The sequence below is a fragment of the Sardina pilchardus genome, chromosome 9 (genome assembly GCF_963854185.1).
Source record: "Sardina pilchardus chromosome 9, fSarPil1.1, whole genome shotgun sequence".
Classification (NCBI taxonomy): domain Eukaryota; kingdom Metazoa; phylum Chordata; class Actinopteri; order Clupeiformes; family Clupeidae; genus Sardina; species Sardina pilchardus.
This window is the reverse complement of record NC_085002.1, coordinates 19,988,813-20,008,494: the sequence shown is the minus strand read 5'-3', so window position 1 is coordinate 20,008,494 and position 19,682 is coordinate 19,988,813. Positions and strand designations below refer to the sequence as shown.

The following is a 19,682-nucleotide window of genomic DNA, read 5'->3' as shown; positions in this document are numbered from 1 at the left end:
ACGTAAATTCGTCTCTTTCTACAGCTAAGCTGCTCTACATTTAGCATTCTGTATTTGAGCGATTTAGGTCTTTCAATGCATCGACAAAGAGACGACTAAGTCCATGAAGGAAGAGCAAGAAAAGATGGCACGATGAAAGGAGTCGTCGGGGCAGTCGGGGTCTCACCACGCTGCTGCAGATGTCCACCAGGCCAGGTTGAGGAAATCAGCGATGGTTGGCTAAACAAACACAAAGCAACAGGTTCGACAAAGTCAGCAGACAGGAATGGCCACCACTGGTCCGGAGAGTTGGCTTTCTAACTAGTCATTACCCGCCTTGCTAATCCCACACAAAGCCTGCTGCTAATTTGTATATTTCAGCGGTTACCAATTTCTCACTTTTCTAAGAGAAAAAAGAAGCATACATGTGTAGAGCTTTTCAAAAACAAGTCTGTATGTCTATGATGAAATGAATGGAAAGGAATAGAGGACACTAGTGTTATGGTGTTACTAATGTTACGGATGACATTGGTGTTGACTTTACATTATATAAAATTCTAAACTGTAATTGTAAAAACGAAAAAGCCTTATTTTGCCATCAACTCCTACTGATTCTTAGGTTATTTGTGACGAAATGTTGGTGTCTAACTCTCTGTCAGTGCAGAGGCTAATATCAATAACCCAAAGGGGGAAGTATTTGTCAAATCTGAAAATATTAGTTGGAAATCTGAAAACACAAACAGTTTTATTTCTACAAATCTCCACAGGATGCCATGCAACGTGCAAGGTCACACTGACACCATTATGCTGCAAAATTCTTCCACAGCTCACCACAAACACCCCACGAGGGGCCGCCCCTGTGTTGCTGTTTTGCACCGGGGCGCACACAGACTGGTAGTCGTAGGACTGCTTGCGGTAGTAGAAGGAGTTGTTGTACAAGGCGTGCATCAGGTAGGAGTCGACGTCACTGAAGAACATGCCGATCTGCAGGGCCAGAACAGAGGAGACGCGTGAGCAGCTTTGACCACGACACAACCACACCCTGACCACACTCTCTGCCGTGAACACAGTCTGGAGGTCCACCAAAAACCGTCACGTATACAGTCAGAGTAGCTTGGACTGACATTAAAGGACTTTTCAAGTGTTGGATTTTTTTACCTTATTCCAGTGATCTCTCTGATTGGACATGACCAGAAATCCACCATCGTCGATCAGGTAGCATAGGAGGTCCTGCAAGCAAGACAAGAGTGCCATAGCATGAGACGTCCAGCAGGGGTCAGCTGAGCACTGAGTACAATTCAGTGGCCCACGTTATGTTATGCTTATGGTCATGGTATATGGCAGACTCATACGTCCAAAGAGACTTACAGTTTCTGAATTCTACATCAGTTAAAAATAACAGTTTCAAATAAAGTTGAAAAGCCTACCGATAAAAGCGATATATTAACAATGATTAATTAAATATTAACAACGATGTCATTTATATTATGTCTTACCTCACTATTGGCCTCACAGTCCATTTCACAGCCATTGGATCCACACTATCAGGAACAGAGGCACCACAGTGTAACTCATTGCAGATCAATTACAGCAAATGAAACACAAGCAGATTTATCTGTTATGGCAGACTATGAAGTGGTGGGACACAGTTACTACATATTTGATGTGTGTGTGTGCGTGTGTGCGTGTGTGCGTGTGTGTGTGTGTGTGTGCGTGCGTTTGTGTGTGTGTGTGTGTGTACATGATATTACTCAGTTGTGTGATCGATGCATGTCCAAACTAGTGAGTCATACCGAAGGGTAGTTGGGGCGAGACGTTCCTGTGAGGTTGGTAGCGAGCATCTTGAACTTGTCAGTCCAGGCTTCCAGGTCCATCTTCACGCCCAGCACTGGACAACGAGAGAAACAAGGCAGGACAAATGTAGACGCTGAAACGTTTCCCCCCTCTCATTAGAATATTCAGCAGTCAGGAGGAACGGAACTCGCACACCACTGTAGCCGATGCAAAAAGTCGATTTTTATTGCATTTAAAAAAAGTGCTACCCAAAAAGTGCGTGCACATCCCCCTCTCATTAGACAAATGTCTGCTATTCCAGTTCCCAGTAAGATCAGATGTGAAATGACCCATGCCTGCCCTAGGTTGCAAAACTCAACACAGCTCTGAGTGTTCAATTAAGTCAGGGACTTAATGCTATTGCAGAGATGAAACCCCCAGTAGAACAGCTGATGATATCTTTCCATCCCCGATGGCAACACATCTGAGTTTGAGACCTGATTTAGAGCTGGTGGTGTGTGTGTGTGTGTGTGTGTGTGTGTGTGTGTGTGTGTGCGTGTGTGCTGTAGTGCCGTCACAGCTGGTGGAGTCTCATCTCTCCATCGCAAAGCCTCAGAGCACAGAGAGAGTGAGAGAGAGAGAGAGAAAGAAAGATAGAGAGAGAAAGACAGAGAGAGTGAGAGAGAGAGAGAAAGAAAGAGAGAGAGCAACTCCAGCTGAGTGACTCACCTGCGGGCTTGATGGTCTTGGAGTTCTTGGCGTCCACAGGGATCTCCAGCGCTGTGCTGACCAGGATGCCGATGGTGTCGTTCTCCGGGTCCAGGAACTCGTCGTTGGCTGCAGGGCAGGAGAGCTACATGTATTACATTCCCAAACAAAGCACTCCTGCATGACCACTCCACAAATCCACCGAGGACAAGAGGCCTGTTCACTTACAACATATGAGGGATCAGGTCATGACAGCCAAGGGGAGCAATTCATCATTTAACATCATGTAAAATCCTTTAGATATCAAATACGCACGTACACCTCTCAGATACAAAGTAACAGAGTCTGCCTTTGCACTGTGCTGCAAAACCTTCCATCTCATCCTTTCATTTTATTTTATTTTATTATTAAATAACTAAAAAGCATACATATCCAGATCATGTATACAGTTAGCCTGGCATAGCCCTCCGTAAGCTTCCGCTCAATTTTCACTTCCCTACAGCATATTAGTACGAGGGTTTGGTATGACTAGGCTAGTATACAGTATATTCAAATTAGGTTTTATACAACAATTGGGTTCTATGGAGCTGTTTATTTGTTTCTGATTGGCCGAGAGACGTTCCATGAGTTGAAATATCCCACGATAATCAACTTATAATAATAAATATGAAGTTGTGAAGTTTTAAACGAACTGTCACGTTGCATCTAAGCTGAAATACAGACACTCAGAACATAGTATATGACGAAGGTGGATTTTAGCTAGTTGGATTTAGCTAGTGATGTTTCAAAGCTAAAATCATCCTAACCAGACGCAATGCGAGCTAACGTTTATTAGGCTACATTGCTTGACAACGGGAGAGATGGAACTAACGACTGGCTTTTGGCCATAGCAACCGTCCTTTTAGAACTAACCAAAGCCATCGATATCTCAACAATGCCCCAGCAGGTGTACCTCTGTGGTACGAGCAGCCGCAGGCTACCCCTTGCCTCCCCAAACACACATGGACCCACCAACTGGTTCATTTCAGCGGACAGGAGTGGGTTCCCACAGGGGGCTCGGATGCTGGCCAGGAGCCACGCTGTTCTCCCTGTTTTTATTTCATGCCGTGCTCCCGTGCCCAGGCCATGCAGCAGATGCTGCCCTTACAGTGACGGGTACTGTACAATAACCCCCATTTGGCTTCACATAACCTTTTCCTCATGTCCTGTAGCCTACACAGCCAGGTGGTACCAGCTGTCCATCGCTCTGCAGTAGGCTAGTACATGCAGTACAAGAATACTATATCAACTGGTAGGTGCTACCTCACAATTGTTTTCACTGATTGGTTCCACGCATCCTGTTTGTTTGAGATCACACAATCCTACTTTTTACAAAAATGACAGACTCTTATGATGGATTGCATTTTACTATCCGACTTAAACAGAATTTATGCGACGTTGTGTTAAGTGCTCGTCTTCCTCTGTGAAACACCTTCCTCTGTGCACGAGCAGTGATGAGAAAGATTTTGACATCACCCCTCTCTTTTGTCTGTATATCTGGGTGTAGCTGAGTGAGTTTGAAGCACACGACACATTAGGCACACGTTAAGTACACAAAGGCCAAAGACTAAAACATATTATTTTCGATGTCGCGCGTGGCAAGAATAGTGTGCCACTGCGGTGAGCAAAGTGCAGCTCAAGCGGCAGCTCGCCGCTCAGCTGACCCTTGCCGCACGCCGCAGTCAAAGGTCAACAACGCCGGACTTTGACCACGTCACGCGGCGGCGGCCATTGTTTTTGCACTGAACCCAGCGGCAATGTGCAGCACATATCGCTTCCTCTCTGAGCGCCTCGTCAGTCTGCTGAGAGAGTGCGGAATGACGAGGAAAGTGCCCGTCAGCGAGGCCGAGTCTGGGAGCCCGTCCACTTAACACCTCACTCGAGCGCTCACCTGTGCGGTAAGGAGCTCGGAAGATGTAGCCCTTGTTGTCCAGGCTGCGGCGGTAGTAGCTGGCGTTGAAAGGCTCTGGGTCCTCCTCCCAGGTTTCAGCAGCTCTGATGGAGAGACCGATGGATGGATGGATGGATGGATGGACAGATGGATAGATTTATACAGTGTGAGAAAACAAATAATTTGAGAGAAAGAGGAGGATGACAAGATGGAAAATAAAATCCAGTTGTTAGGAACAAAACAGCACCAGCATTTTAATTTTCTCCTCGTCTAATTTCAGAAAGTTGAAAGAGATGTTGGTATATACAGTACTTATGTATCCCTGCATAAGTGACTCTGACTAGATCTAAGGGGTTTCCCAGTCTATCCTCCAAGGAAATCTGCCAGTGTAGCATATCAAAGCTTACATGGTGAGGTAGCACTAGTTCATCGCATACAGTATAGAACAGAATAGAATAGAATAGATACTTTTTTGATCCCGTGAGGGAAATTTGTTTCTCTGCATTTAACCCAATTCAACCGGATTAGTGAATACACACAGCACACAGTGAACACACAGTGAGGTGAATCACACACTAACCCAGTGAGATGCCTGCCCAACCAGCGGCGCTCGGGGTGCAGTGAGGGGTTAGGTGCCTTGCTCAAGGGCACTTCACCCGTGGACTGGTCGGGGATCGAACCGGCAACCCTCCGGTTACAAGCCCGAAGCCCTAACCAGCCCCAGTAGGACTGTGTGCATGTTTCTGTAACTCACTTATTGGGAAAGACTCTCGTGATCCCTCCATCCGTGGCGGCAAAGACTGCTAGGAAGCCATATCTACCAAAACAAGAAGACAGAAGGTTATCATGCACATCCAGACACAGACACAGACACAGACACAGACACAGACACAGACGGTTATATATGTGTGCAGGACTTACGTTTTTAGATCTTTATTTTTCCACACTTTCTCCACAAGCTGGCGAATGATTCCTGCGTCCAGTATCAGGTTATGGAGAAGGAAATTTTCACCTGTAAACGAAGACCAAGTCAGTTTATGTTATGGCCCCACAACAACTTGACTTTTTTCGGTGGTGAAAACACAACTTTGGGTCTAAAATCGCTTGAATGCTTGAAAATGTAATCTGAAAACATACACTGTTTGGAGTCTGGAGTGACTTTCTCCATCAGGGCGATAAAGTTCAGAAGGAATTCTGTGTTGTTGCTAGAAAGCTCCAAGTCTTTGCAGTATTCCCTGAGGAGAATGCGTGTGTGGTTTTTAATACATGGATAATCCTCAAGGAGTTAGACACAAAAAAAAACAAGACAATCACACACAAATCACAAAAGACACTCGATATACACACATGCATACAGTATGACACCTGTTCGCTGAGTTGCATATAGCCTGCGCATGTTTTTTCGTCTCTCATGCACTTTCTCTCTCTCTCTTTCTCTCTCACTCCCAACCCATGGGTATGCACACGCACACACAAACACACACACACACACACACACACACACACACACACACACACACACACTTCCACATCAGCTCCACACTTCTTCACAGACCTGTTTTGTGACAGGTTTTGCTTTAACCTTTAAACATTCAACATGGTACACGCACCCACCCACCCACACAAACACACACACACACACACACACACACACACACACACACACACACACAGCGTAACAGAATTTAAGTCACAACAGGCATAAACGACAAAAGCCATACACATAATCATAATCATTATCAATCTGTGCTCACTGTTCACTGTTTGCAGGCCACATGCAAAACATGCTTGAGGTTAGAGATGGAAAATGTTCGATGAAAAAATGGATGGATGGAAACAGTAGAAGAGGGAGGATGAGTAGAGGTCGCACATCAACATACAGAATTAAAAGAATTCAACTCTTTTAGTTGTAAACAATACAGCTACAGGTAAACAGTACACAAGAAAACATAAACAATACACACAAGTGTACCAATCCACTCCCCCACTGTACTGCATATGACCAACAAATCCAGCTGACAGACATCATCACCATAGATAGGGAGACAGAACACACAACATATGAATGCATACACCAACACCCACCCACCCACTTACACTCACACAAACATGTGTGCGATGTGTGTGTGTGTGTGTGTGTATGTGCATGTTTGTGTGTGTGTGCTTGCAGGTGCACGTGTGTGTGTGTGTGTGTGTGCGTGCATCTGTGCGACAGTATGTAAGTATGTGTGAGTCTGAAGGGGACTGGTTGGCTACACTACAAGTGTGCAGGGATTGGAGTGGGCCAGAGGGGAAAAATGGACTGAAGACAACAGCAATGAACAAAACAAAAAAACAAAAACAACCAAACAAACAAACAAACAAATACACGCACACACAAACACCAAGAGACCAGCACAGAACAACACCATATGGGGCGGAAGAATGAGGAGGAGGAGGAGAAGGGGAGGAGGAGGAGGTGGTGGAGGCAAGCTTTCACACACAGAGCACAGCTACCTGGGTGCAATGAACACATGGCCCTCCGACTCAAAACTGTTGGGCAGCAGAGACTCAAAATCTGCAACAGAAAGGGGGAAAATTATCCGGGAAGAGTGGTGCGCGTGGAGCGGAACGGAACGGGGGGTTCTGGGAGAACAGCGGTGGCTCTTCAGGGAGTGCAGGGGGGACGCAACGGGGACGGTTACCATAGCAACACGGAGGAGTCAATGGGGGAGAACACTAGCGTTAGCCAGTATGGTGCTCGGGTGGACTTTGTCTTTCTTTCTCGTCAATTTCAGATAAATGTTTTTTTTTTTTTTCATCCATCTCCATTTTGGAAGACAAATTGGGTACAGCAGTTGTTTGTCTAATTTGGAAATTTAGTTTGTTTTACTCCATCACTGTCGGAGAACTGACTTCTGCCACATTACACAGTGAGCAGGAAGCGAGTTATCGGACCTTCCCAGTCACAAACAGTGTGCGGTTTCCCGTACTTTTCCACAAGCGGGCATCAACATGGCCAACTGTTGCAGGGTAGGTGGGTGGCGCAGGGGTCCTGATGAAGCTGATCACCCCTCAGGTAGGCAGAGGGCAGCTGGCTCCAGCAGACACGCAATCAGGGGAAGTGCACTGCATTGTGAAGGGCTTAGTCAGGGGCAACTCTGAAGGTTTCTACATCATCACAGAAACGACCCCATAATAGAATCAAATAGAAGAGGACGCAAAAATCAGCATCTACTGAATGTAAAGACACACATGAGAATTAAACACCTGCATCATACCTTGAACTTTTAAGATGGTGCCCAGGTAGTGTTCCGCCCACAATGCCTTGCACTTCCGGGTCAGAATTTAGAGGAAATGAGAGGGCTGCAGCCATGGCTGCCTGAGGGGTGATGGCGGGTATCAAGCCAATGGAGACATGGGGCACAGGAGGACGACATGTGAGCTGGCCGCCACAATGCGCACCAATCTCAGACAACAGGAGGGGACCGGAGACAGAGCCCTGAGGAACTGCTTAGTCAGCTAGCTTCTATAGCCTCAGCTAACACGAATGGCTGGGCTGGCATGCACCTAAGGGTCTAACCATTCTGCTCATCTTGTCTAGACTTATCCAAGTTCAAGTTACCTGACTTGTACTTGTACTTATGATCAATAGTGACTGGTTAGCGTCTATAGTCATTGCCGACATGACTGTGGCTAGCTATCATCTAGCAACTCAGTTGACATGACTGGGGTGACAAGGGTGCATCTCCTTTTTTTGTGCCAGCATGGCTAACAGAGTATGTGCTATCACTAAGAGAAAACTGTAATTCTATAATTTAATTTCACAACTTGTCTTGTCAATAATGCTTCTTCGAATGTGCATTAATGAGTAAGGGAATGATATTGCATTTATGATGCCGAAACAACTGCTAACTAAACAAAATCTCTTCTTGGGTAATAGTTGGAGCCTAACCTGGAACAACCTTTGAGCACACAAAATCATATCCTGCGATCATCACTCTAATGTAGCAGTAGTTTATTCTATCTCCATTTTACACATTCTGTCTGCTTTCTGAAATTGGTTATCTCTAAGGAATAAACACCACATAGTTTGGAGAGAAGCATAATCCCCCCACCCCCCACCGAGGATTAGATGACAACTTTGAGTACTTGCGCTAACACGGGACAGTTTCAGCAACCTGGATTGTGGGCTTTGACAGCCCGATTAAAGAAGCCTGAGAATTAGCCTACTTGTAGAGAGGAGAAGGACATTTTTGAAAAGAGGTAGAGGGGGAGAGAGGAAGGACAGACAGAAAAACAGACAGAAAGAGAGAGAGCAAGAGAGAGAGAGAGAGAGAGACATTTGGACAGAGACTACTATACAATGGGAGGGGGGTATGAAGGTTAAGTCGTCAAGGACAAAGCTTTCTTTCTTTATTTAAAACACAGACGGCAAAGCTCTTAATATCCTCTGGGAGACAGTAGAGTGGCCCGAGAGAGGGACTGAAACACCAGACAGGCTGGGATTGAGGACAGGAGGTAAGAGAGAGAGAGAGAGAGAGAGAGACAACTTGTTGTAACGTGATCCAGTGTGTGTGTGTGTGTGTGAGGGAGAGAGAGAGAGAGAGCACGTGAGCGATTTGGACAGAGAGAGAGAGAGACACACAGATAGAAGTATAGAGCGAGAAGAGAGAGGCAGTTAGTGTGGAATATATAGAAGTGTGGGGCACAGCGGGAGCAGGAGGCTGGGTGAGTGGCTGGACAGGAGAGGAGAGGAAAGGAGAAGAGAGGAGAGGAGAGGAGAGGAGAGGAGAGGAGAGGAGAGGAGAGGAGAGGGGGACCAGAGGAGGCAAGCAGGCTGGGACAGGTGAGGGTGTGAAGGAGGGGAGGAGGGACCTCAGGACAAGAGCAGGGGTGCGGAGAGTGGGGTGGGGGGGTGGGGGTGAGGGGGTCAGGGAGATGGACCAATATGGAGTATACTTGCCCTTGGCGTGTGACCATGGCACTGTGAGGATCCATCAGAGAAGGAGCAAGAAAAGAAACAAGGAAGGGCAGGTGGGATAGGGAGGGGAGGTCACAGACAATATTTTATTCAATTGACTGTTTGAATAAAAATATTGTTTTCTCAGAACAGAACGAAACAAAACAAAGAGACAAACAAAAACAGAACGGAAACGATACTTGATCCAGTCAAAATGGAAATGAAAACAGAATAGCTGAACTGAAAGATAAGTGAGGAACATGGCATCGACGTGAGAGAATCGTACAAAAGAAGGGAAAGCAAAGAAATCGAATGAGATCCAACAAAGGTAGGAGAAGGAGAGAGATCTCTTTAATGAAGACACGTGACGAGCGGCACGCTCAAAACAAAACAAACACACAGGAAGAGAGGCAAACACGTGGATCAGAATGACAGAGGAACACCCTGGTCTGGAAGAGAGAGAGAGAGAGAGAGAGAGAGAGAGAGAGAGAGAGAGAGAGAGAGAGAAAGAGAGAGAGAGGAGAGGCAGAGAGACAGAGAGAGACTGATAAAGAGAGAGGAAAGAGAGATAGTAAAGAAGTAATAGAGAAAGAGAGAAAGGGAGATTCTCTCATTCCAGACCAAATAAACATAGTGTCTATGAAGGACAGTACTCTAGACACGAGCACTGTCTGAAGCTCGGATTTTCTGAATGATTCCAAAGCTCGTCACATTGAACAGAACACACATACACACACACACGGACACACAGGAATGAAACAATATTTAACAAAAGTTCAAAAGGGACAAAACCTTTAAAAAACAAATCAAAACAGTTTCAAGTGAATCAAACTGGTGAAAAGCATGCCTGTTTTCACTCTTTATTGAAACACAAAACTGCTTCAGAATCATTGCATGGTTTCAAGAAGAAAAGGCGAGAGCATTTTTTTTGGCAAAGAAAAATAATAGCAGACGATCACCATTATTTTCACCTCCGTTTTCTTCAGTCAAACAAACAAACAAACAAAGAAATAAACAAATAGGAACAAAAAACCACCGCTTTCACCTTTCTGTCCTTTTTCTCAAGGGATTTTCTTCCACCGAAAAGACGGGAAGAAAAATCACCATAGTTACGGCACATGATGGAAACAAGAGGAGGAGGGGAGAGAGGGAGTTTGTGTGTGTCTGCAGCGAGATACTTGCACTCCCGTTATGTCCTGTCACTGGAACCACCAACATAGACAGATAGAGCAAGACAGAGAGATAGAGAGGTAAAAAAGAGACTGACACCGAAAGAAAAAAAAAGAGAGAAAGAGTGGGAAATAAACGGAAAAAAGAGAGAGAAACAGAGAGAGGAACAGAGCGATCGTGTGCCAGCTCAAGACTCCAAAGCTGGAGCTTCATTTGCAAAATGGCCTTGGACGAAGGATGGGGAAGTTCTTGTGCGGAAAAAGGGGATCTGGAACACCTTTTGGGAGGATAAAAAGGAGAGAGAAAAGGTTTGTGCAGAGGGAGGGGGTGGATGGCGGTACTCACACTGGACCTGAAGGATCTGGTCACTCAGGTTGGCCCGGATGTGGCTCTCGCTGTAGAAGGGCACAACCAGCCCCAGACTGCAGGGAGGAGGAGGAGGAATAGCTTAATGAGGCTAGCTGGCACGGTGCCATGTCAGATAATCACAATGAGGACTCTATGGGCATACATCTGACCCAACCTCAAGGAGAAGTATAGTGTTGATAAACTACTAAAATATACTTCACACACACACACACACACACACACACACACACACACACACACACACACACACACGCACACACACACATGCACATGCACACACACACACACACACACACACACACACACACACACACACACAGGCACACACACACCTGTAATCTGTTCCATCCACAGGGGTCCAGATGTAAGTTCTCCAGGCTTCATCAATGTACCGCTATATGGAGAGATGAGGGCTCTGATTATGATATATCCACAGTTGCATTTCAACACACAACACACACACACACACACACACACACACACACACACACACACACACACACACACACACACACACACACACACACACACACACACACACACACACACACAAGGTCTTCCTCTTCTTCTCACAAGGCCCCTCAAGAAGGGTAAAAAAAGAGCCTGTTTACTGGGAGGTGGGATAGAGGGTTGGCTGACATTTCACGTCTATCATCAGCCACTACCTTAAAGGACTGCATGACATTTCACAGTTCATCCAGTGACGTTTATAATACCAGCCGTTTGTGTACCACTGTAATGCACTTCTGCGACTGTGTGAGAACAGCTGGCGTGATTGGAGTCGTAATCCGATGCATATAACTCGGTGGAAATGTAAGCAGAATGCAAGTGTGATTCACAGTGGAAGAAGACGCTATATCAAAAGTGATGTGAGCTCACTTCTGGGGATGGGAGTTGGACCCGCTCACTGAAAAAAGGGGCTGACGTACCTCATCTATCGACTTAATCAGCGTCTTTATCTTCTTCCTCCCAGCACGACCATCAATCATCATGCGACGGATCTGCAGGGTGGGGAGGGAAAGAGAGACGGAGAGAGGGATGGAGAGAGAAAGAGATAGAGATGGAGAAAGATGGAGAAAAAAAGAGAGAAACAGGGAGAGAGAGAAAGAAACAGAACGAGATGGAGAAAGAAACAGAGATGGAGAGAGAGAAACAGAAAGAGGTAGAGAGAGATGGAGAGAAAAAAAGGAGACAGAAAGAAAACGTGAAAAAGACACCAGGAAAAAAGGATGACTCAAAAGAGGACACAGAGAGAGGCAAAGGAGGGAGATGGAGTTACTCATCAGTGGAAATTTCCACTAGCACAAATCTGACCAAAGCACAACACATCCTCAAGTCCAGACAACTGACCTGAATTAAACAAACTGGATAGACTGTAACTAACTAAAAACAAGATGCAGTGAAGGTTTTCTAACCTCCTCTTTCTGGCTGTCCTCAAGCTCGGCATCCAGGAAGTCTAGAGTGACGGGTTCTCTGAAGTTAATGGTCTAAGAAGGAGAGGAGAGGAGAGGGGGAGTGAGGAGACAGAGAGGAGAGGAGTGAGAGATAAACAGACACAGACAGACACATGTCAATGCCACACACGCCTAAGCATATCCATCAATCAGAGGAAATGAAGAGATCCAGAGAGAGAGAGAGAGAGAGAGAGAGTGATACTCGAAGGGAGAACAGGTGAAACTATAAACATAACGAGGGACTATGTTGTGACTTGTGATAATTTATGAACTACGCCATGAAATACACACTGTTTAGAGAGCTATGCATTTAAAGGGACACTTCACCGTTTAGCATTAAGCTTTGTATCTTTAGAAAACCAGTCATGTTTTTGAATGTTCGTGCATCATTCCCTCAGTTTGCCTTGAGATGGGAGAAATACGGATTTCAATGTTGGACTTCCTGCTTTCAATGATGTAAAAATCATCATTTTACATAATTGAAGCAGAAAGTCCTACTCATGGGTTTCATTGAAATCTGTATTTCTTCCATCTCAAGGCAAACAGAGAGAATGATGCACGACCATTCAAAAACATGACTGGTTTTCTAAAGATACAAAGCTTAATGCTAATCGGTGAAGTGTCCCTTTAACTTAGACATGGAAACACTTTCTCCATGTTTGTGCTGCAGCCTGCCTCTATCTGTGCATCCTCTGAGCAGAGGGGTCCCTCTTACCTTAGGCTGCAGGTTAGGATGCAAAAGCACGTAGCCATTAGGGTCTATGGCAAATGTGTATCCATTTGCCCCAAGCTGTGAGGAGAGAAACCAATGTCAGCAACATCCATAGTCCCAGCAAAACCATTTGTCAGATACAAGCATGTGCGTGTACATTTGACAGCTATAACAGTGACATGTCAACATATAATCTATTGTGAAAGCAGGCTTCTTCACAGACAGTCAAGATTTCCGTTTTTGCATGTTACTCTTGTTGGAATTTGATGATTTGGTTGTGCAAGTGTATGAAGCATTAAGACGGGTACCTTGTATCTAGGTGTGAGTGCTTGGATCTCATTCAGTGTTATGTCCACGCCCATTACTCCAAGGATCAGCTGATTCTGGACAGACAGTGTTGGGAGGAAACAAAGTTCTTAACATGCCCACTAGGGGTCACTGCTCCACTTCATTCGCCACAGGTTGGGTGCTGCTGCACCCTTCTTGTTCTCAATGTCATAAATCAACCTATAGAGCAATCTGAATTTTTTCCCTGGAACAACATCGACTTAGTAATGAATTGATATGTTTAATTCATAAGCGCGTGTGTCGAAGGCACTACACAACGTTGACCAAACGACCTTAAGCGTTAAGAAAAGAATATAAATAGCAGGTTGTGTCTGCACGGCCCTGCTGAAGGACACCGGTCCATGTCTGAACACACTGGTCTGAGGGCAGAGGAAGATTAGAGAAGGGAACTACTTATGTGTTTGATTAATCAAGTTGCCTTCTAAGCAATTAGCTGTGCAGCCAGAGGAGTTTCATTTTACCTGCGGCGATCCATCAGCAGTGAGGTTGAAGACCGGCACAGTTCCAGTGATGACCAGACCCAGGCCCTATGAAGAGCCAGTGGTTCATTACTTTACCATTACAATTTCAAGACAGCATTTTTTGTTACAACTGAATATAATGGGAAACAGGGTTGAAAGGAGACAGTCAAGGAAGCACTGGGTAAAAAAATGGACAGATTTTCATAGAGCAGAATAATCTTCAAACGCATATATATTCATATCAATGGAACAAGATAAGGGGACCAAGCATGTGTGTGTGTGTGTGTGTGTGTGTGTGTGTGTGTGTGTGTGTGTGTGTATGTGTGTGTGCGTGCGTGCCTGTGTGTGCGCATGTAGAAAAGAGAGACTAAATGCAAGAAAGACAGAGCAAGCTAAAACAGTCTCAATGACAAAGCAAAAAAAAAAGCCAATTCTAATGAATGACCGTTGATGAATGAATGAATAAATAAATAACATTGACATTCTTGTCACTGAGACGGAGACGAAGGAGGGGCTGACCACTCAGAGCCACAGGGGCCGAGGAGGAAGAGCACAATGGCGCCGGCCACGGCCTCAGCTTGGTCACCACGGCAACAACCAGAACCACTCCTCCTCATCCAGGCACACACAGCCCACGAAGCCCCATCAGTTCTCTCCGAGGTAAGAACATTCCAGAGTATAACTACTGCTCCCATTACTCTTAAAGCTGGACATGTATTAAAATGAATGCCTGGCTAATTACTAGTTGCTTTGCAAGTCTGAGAGGGCCGTCCCTAGTCTGCAATAGTACTGTTTTTATCTATACAAAACAATATAATGAAAATGCTCTGGGGTTAAAAGAAAAGCCTCCTCTCTGACTGGCAGTGTAATTGATTTCAGAACGATAGATATAATTGAATTTGCGAAACTCTTGCTTGGAAGTGTGTGCCTGTTGGTAAGGACGAAAAGCATTCTGCTGAAGTACAGTACGTGTGGAGATGTGTGGGATGGCGGTAGGGTCTCTCACCAGAGCATCCTGGTAGACGTTGGTCCACTGGACCTGTTTGGCTGGGGTACCTGCCAGGACCATGGGCCGACTCAAAACATCCAGGTACTCCTGAAACATCAAAAACCATGACACGAAATTCAAGGACTTACTGTAGACACACACATTTCCCGAATACAAACAGGTACTTTCCAACACAGTTTATTTTTAACTGGTCAGACACATATACTCAAACAGCATGTTTGCATAAGAGCATGAATGTAGGTTGTTTGTTTAAATACACTCAGTTATTCATACCACTACTTGACACACACAGGAGCGTGCGCGCACACACACACACACACACACACACACACACACACACACACACACACACACACACTGCTCTAAATGCCAGGGGGAGGCAGTAAAATGACTAGCCATGACGAGGTGCCACTGTAGGAGGTATAAAACAGCCTCTTAAGCGTCTTGCCGAGAAGGCAGTAAAAGCGCTAGCACTACCCACTCAGGGCCAAACAGCTCTGCTCATAAAAGAGCTTTTAAACTCCTCTAGAGCCCCGCGGGCCGGAGAGCAGCGCTAGCATGCTGCTGAGCGACAAACAAAAACCCTCCTCGCACCGCCTCTACCTATTAGCACTCTAATGACAGCTTGGGAGAGACACTCACATAGAGACACTAAGGGAAAGGGGGGGGGGATGGAGGGGGGGACGGTAGGTGTCTTCCTGTTGGTTTTCAAAGAGAAGCCCCCAGGGGCGGCACTTTCTTTCTGGATCACGGATCCCCGAAGGGGGACAAAAAGCCTGCGCTGTAATTGGCTCTCGTGAAAGTCTAGACGGAAAGCTCTCCTCTCACTGGCTCTGACCCGACTATTTCGGCTGAAGCGAAAGTGGCCAGATTTGTCCCACATGCATCAATGCCTGCAGCCAGGTATGAATATAACATGCTTAGGAGGCACTCTCTCATTCCAGGGGCTTGAGCCGCGCACTCGGCTGGAGACGGGCAAATTGAGATTTAGAGGGGCGTAGAGAGAGAGAGAGGGCTTGTGGGAAAGAGCTCAAGTCAGCGGGATGAGAACGGGATTCTCTCGGAGCACTCTCGGCACCGAGACCCAAAAGGGCTCAAGGCTGTGAATTTGGACAGGGGCAGATGTGCTCTTTGTCCCAGCTTGTTCAATGGATCGTGTTCTAACTGCCCAAAACCACTACGTGAGCCTTTAGGGTTCTGAAAGTCTTTCCATTTTAGTTCTTGTTACGACAGGTATCTTGGGGGAGATTGTACATGTAAGGGGAGGAATTCAATTAAACATCAAGCAGAAATGTTCCACAGCCCAATATCAAAGCTGGTCTACTGTGGTCTCTCCTATCAATCTGCAGCCCCTACTGTGATCTAATAGGACAGGATCCAAACCAAAGCCTCAAGGTATAAGACTCTCTCTTTCCATCACATTCACATACAGTCATGGACACGCAAACACACACACACACACACACACACACCACACACACACACACACACACACCACACACACCACACACACACACACACACACACACACACCACACACACCACACACACACACACACACACACACACACACACACACACACACACACACACACACACACACACACACACACACACACACACACACACACACACACACACACACACACACATTTCAACAACCCCCCCCATACGCTCTTTTCTCAAAGCCTCTCTTGAGTTGCGCGCGGCGGCACAAATGCGTTTTTATTTCTTTTTTATATTTCTTTCTTTTTTTAATCCCCGCCTGGAACGGCCAGGTGCTGACAGGCGGAACCCGTTCTATTATTAGCTCTGTAAAGCCTCGGCTCCCCGCGCCACGGGGAGATCTTTCATCTGACAGCCAGACCTTTTCACGCCGTTTATACGCCCCACAGGAAACGGCCACCAGAACATAAACAACCGCCGCCCGCCACGGCAACAGCGAGGGCAAGAGGTAGAGAGAAAGAGAGGAGGAGGAGGAGAGACAGAGGAGAGAGAAGAGCGTAGAGGGGAAAGAAGGAAGAGAGAAGCGCGTCCCCCAGGTGTCTTACCTGTGACTGTTTTCCCACAACCTATTTAGTGTCTAGCCACCCATATAACATTGCATACGACCCGTTATTGAAATTCCCAACAGTAATGCCCCTGGCTGCACTCACTGTATGGACACAGCCACCCAACCAGCATATCCTGTAGGACAGACCTCCTGTCACGTCTGGTGCATGCTACGCAGGTCTGAACAGACTTAACTGTCTTTTCGCGCTGCGCATACACAGTTTCGCCAAGCCAGCTTGTTCGGCTACAAACGAGTACACGCCACAGTTCCCGAGTCTGACGGTCTTATCTGCCGCCGGCGCGCAAGGGCGGGTGGACAGCCGGAGGAGCCGGTACCTGCGTGGGGGGGGGGGGGGGGGGGATGACCGGAGGTGGGTCGTGAGGCGGTCCGCTTCCGTATGAGAAGCCACCGCCACTGCCGCCAAAGGCGCATTATTATGTTTGTCACTGGTGTGCCTGTTGAGAGCATTTCATGCATGACCTTTCGCTGGTGAAAGGAGCTCTCTGCATGGAGACAAATAACGGCTTCACCGACTGTCAGTAGGAGAAGAAGAAAAAAAAAAGCCCAGTCCAGCAGCTCTGTGGTGAGCGACGCTTTCGCAGGAGGACACAGAGGGCGCCTCCAAAACGCTCCTCTTTTGATGCACACGAGGAGAGACGCGGTGGGATTCAGTGCGCCTCGTGCATGTTTCAGCACACCTGGACAATGCAAATGGGAAGATGGCCTTATTCCTTATGCATGCGAAGCACCAATCCATTGGAAGTGGAGTTTGTACCTGAGGGGGATGGGGGCTGCTAACACAGGCATGTGTGTGTGTGTGTGTGTGTGTGTGTGTGTGTGAAATGAGCCCTTTCTGATGCATGGGCGAAACAGGTGTGATTTCCAGGGAGGTGTGTCACATGAGGAGCGTGCTAGTAAGTGATGGTCAAGCTGTGTGTGTGTGTGTGTGTGTGTGTGTGTGTGTGTGTGTGTGTGTGTGTGACAGAGTGTGTGTGTATATCTGTGTGTGAGTGTCTTGTTGAGAAAGTGGCATGGTGGTCTCAGCGGGCCTGCGTCTTGTTGCACTTGGCTGTGTGACTTATTGCAGGGAGGAAGCTGTCTGTTTATGAGGTGTAGCTAATAACGTCAATGTTTTCACTCAGCGCGCCACTCAAGGTGAAGTGTGTGACCCTGCAGATGTCTGGGGTGATTGTGTGCCTTGTTGAAGGTGAGAAGAGCATGTCTAGTGTGTGTGTTAGCGTGTGACATTGGGAGGTAAGGTCTGGCACAGTGTGTATATATGTGTGTGTGTGTGTGTGTGTGTGTGTGTGTCATCATGGATATTTCTGGGGAGTGTGTGTGTGTCATTGGGAGGTGAGGTCTGGCAGGGTGTGTGTGTGTGCATGTGTGTGTAAATGTGTGTGTGTGTGTGTGTGTGTGTGTGTGTGTATGTATGTATGTGTGTATGTGTGTGTGTGTGTGTGTGCGCGTGTTCACGGCTGTGTGCGGGTGGCGATGAGCCGGTAGGGGTAATGGTTAGTGACAGGACGTGATGCGCGGCGCGATGCGCAGGTGTGCTGTCCTGCTGCTGACACGGTGGCTGCGGCGGCGCCGGCCAATGGCAGCGCACCTGCTCGGGAGAGGCCATTAGCGGCGGCTGGCAGACGCCCGCTGCTAAATTAGAGCCCCGCTAATGGAACAGCTGACAGGCTATTCATGGGACCTGATCAGCACGCCTGTGGGGAAAACCCGAGGGGAGCAGGAGGCAAGAGAAAGAGAGATGAGAGATGAGAGACAGAGAGAGAGAGAGAGAGAGAGAGAGAGGGGTGGAGAGAGAGAGAGAGTGAGAGATGGAGAGATAATGTTTTCCTTTGGAACGGAATCAAGGATTGCCAACCCCCAGGACATAAAGTGGTGATAAAATGCTCAAATAACTCAAGGATCATCGGTGTGACCTTGGTAACCTATTCGGTAATATTCTAAAAACTAAATTAGTGAACTTTATATGGAAAAAAAGAGCATTCAAGTAGACTTCCTTACAGAATTTAGAACCACCGATTGCATCAGCAATCTCTGTACCCTTATCTATGACAGAACATTATGTACATAAAATAAATCAAGAAGTGGAAAGATTATGAATGTTTTATTGACTTCAATACTTAAGATTCCATCTGGCTTGAAGGCATGCTGCTAAAATTATTGGTGTAGAGAGGCAAGGTTTCCTTGTATGAAACATATATACCAGGGACATACAAGTTGTTTGTTTTGGAGACAGGGTAGATGCATTAGGCATGGATTCAAGACAAGTCAGCTGTTAAACAGATTCATCACTGAGCTAGCTGTAGAATTGAATGTACATCTTCTGGACTTCTCAATTGTACCAATAATACATGCCTTCTCTATAAGGATGACACACTACTAGTTCCATTATCAAAAGAGGGCCTGCAGCAGAGTCTTTAAAAGCTATTATCTATAGCAAAAACTGGGCATTACCAATTACTACTGACAAAACAAAAACACCTGAAAAATGAACCAAGTTTCAAACCAGAGATGGAGAAGGGGGAGAGAGAGGGGAAGGGAAGAAAGATAGAGAGAAAAAGAAGAAGATATGGATGAGATGAGTAAGAGAGGAGATAAAAGATGGATGGTGATACAGAAAGAGAATGAGAGAGATGGTTAGATGAGGAAGAAAGAGAGAGAGAGAGAGAGAGAGGGAGAGAGAGAGAGAGAGAGAGAGAGAGAGAGAGGGAGAGAGAGAGAGAGAGAGAGAGCAAGAGAACGCTCTTTAAGCAAGC

General features: G+C 46.4%; 1 protein-coding gene across 1 annotated transcript in view; it reads right to left on the bottom strand.

Moving 5' to 3' along the window:
- The window catches only part of cacna2d2a (calcium channel, voltage-dependent, alpha 2/delta subunit 2a), a 237,236-nt gene that overhangs the window by 8,074 nt on the left and 209,480 nt on the right, over positions 1-19,682 (bottom strand). Inside the window, exons 16-34 of the mRNA XM_062546222.1 lie at positions 14,853-14,942; positions 13,847-13,912; positions 13,346-13,420; positions 13,041-13,115; positions 12,287-12,358; positions 11,801-11,872; positions 11,204-11,265; positions 10,848-10,924; positions 6,887-6,947; positions 5,528-5,625; positions 5,312-5,402; positions 5,145-5,207; positions 4,391-4,494; positions 2,482-2,589; positions 1,773-1,867; positions 1,476-1,520; positions 1,138-1,209; positions 811-963; positions 167-219 (exon numbers count right to left, since the gene is read on the bottom strand). Of these exons, the coding sequence (XP_062402206.1) occupies positions 167-219; positions 811-963; positions 1,138-1,209; positions 1,476-1,520; positions 1,773-1,867; positions 2,482-2,589; positions 4,391-4,494; positions 5,145-5,207; positions 5,312-5,402; positions 5,528-5,625; positions 6,887-6,947; positions 10,848-10,924; positions 11,204-11,265; positions 11,801-11,872; positions 12,287-12,358; positions 13,041-13,115; positions 13,346-13,420; positions 13,847-13,912; positions 14,853-14,942 (1,532 nt within the window). The remainder of the gene's footprint in view (positions 1-166; positions 220-810; positions 964-1,137; positions 1,210-1,475; positions 1,521-1,772; positions 1,868-2,481; positions 2,590-4,390; positions 4,495-5,144; positions 5,208-5,311; positions 5,403-5,527; positions 5,626-6,886; positions 6,948-10,847; positions 10,925-11,203; positions 11,266-11,800; positions 11,873-12,286; positions 12,359-13,040; positions 13,116-13,345; positions 13,421-13,846; positions 13,913-14,852; positions 14,943-19,682) is intronic.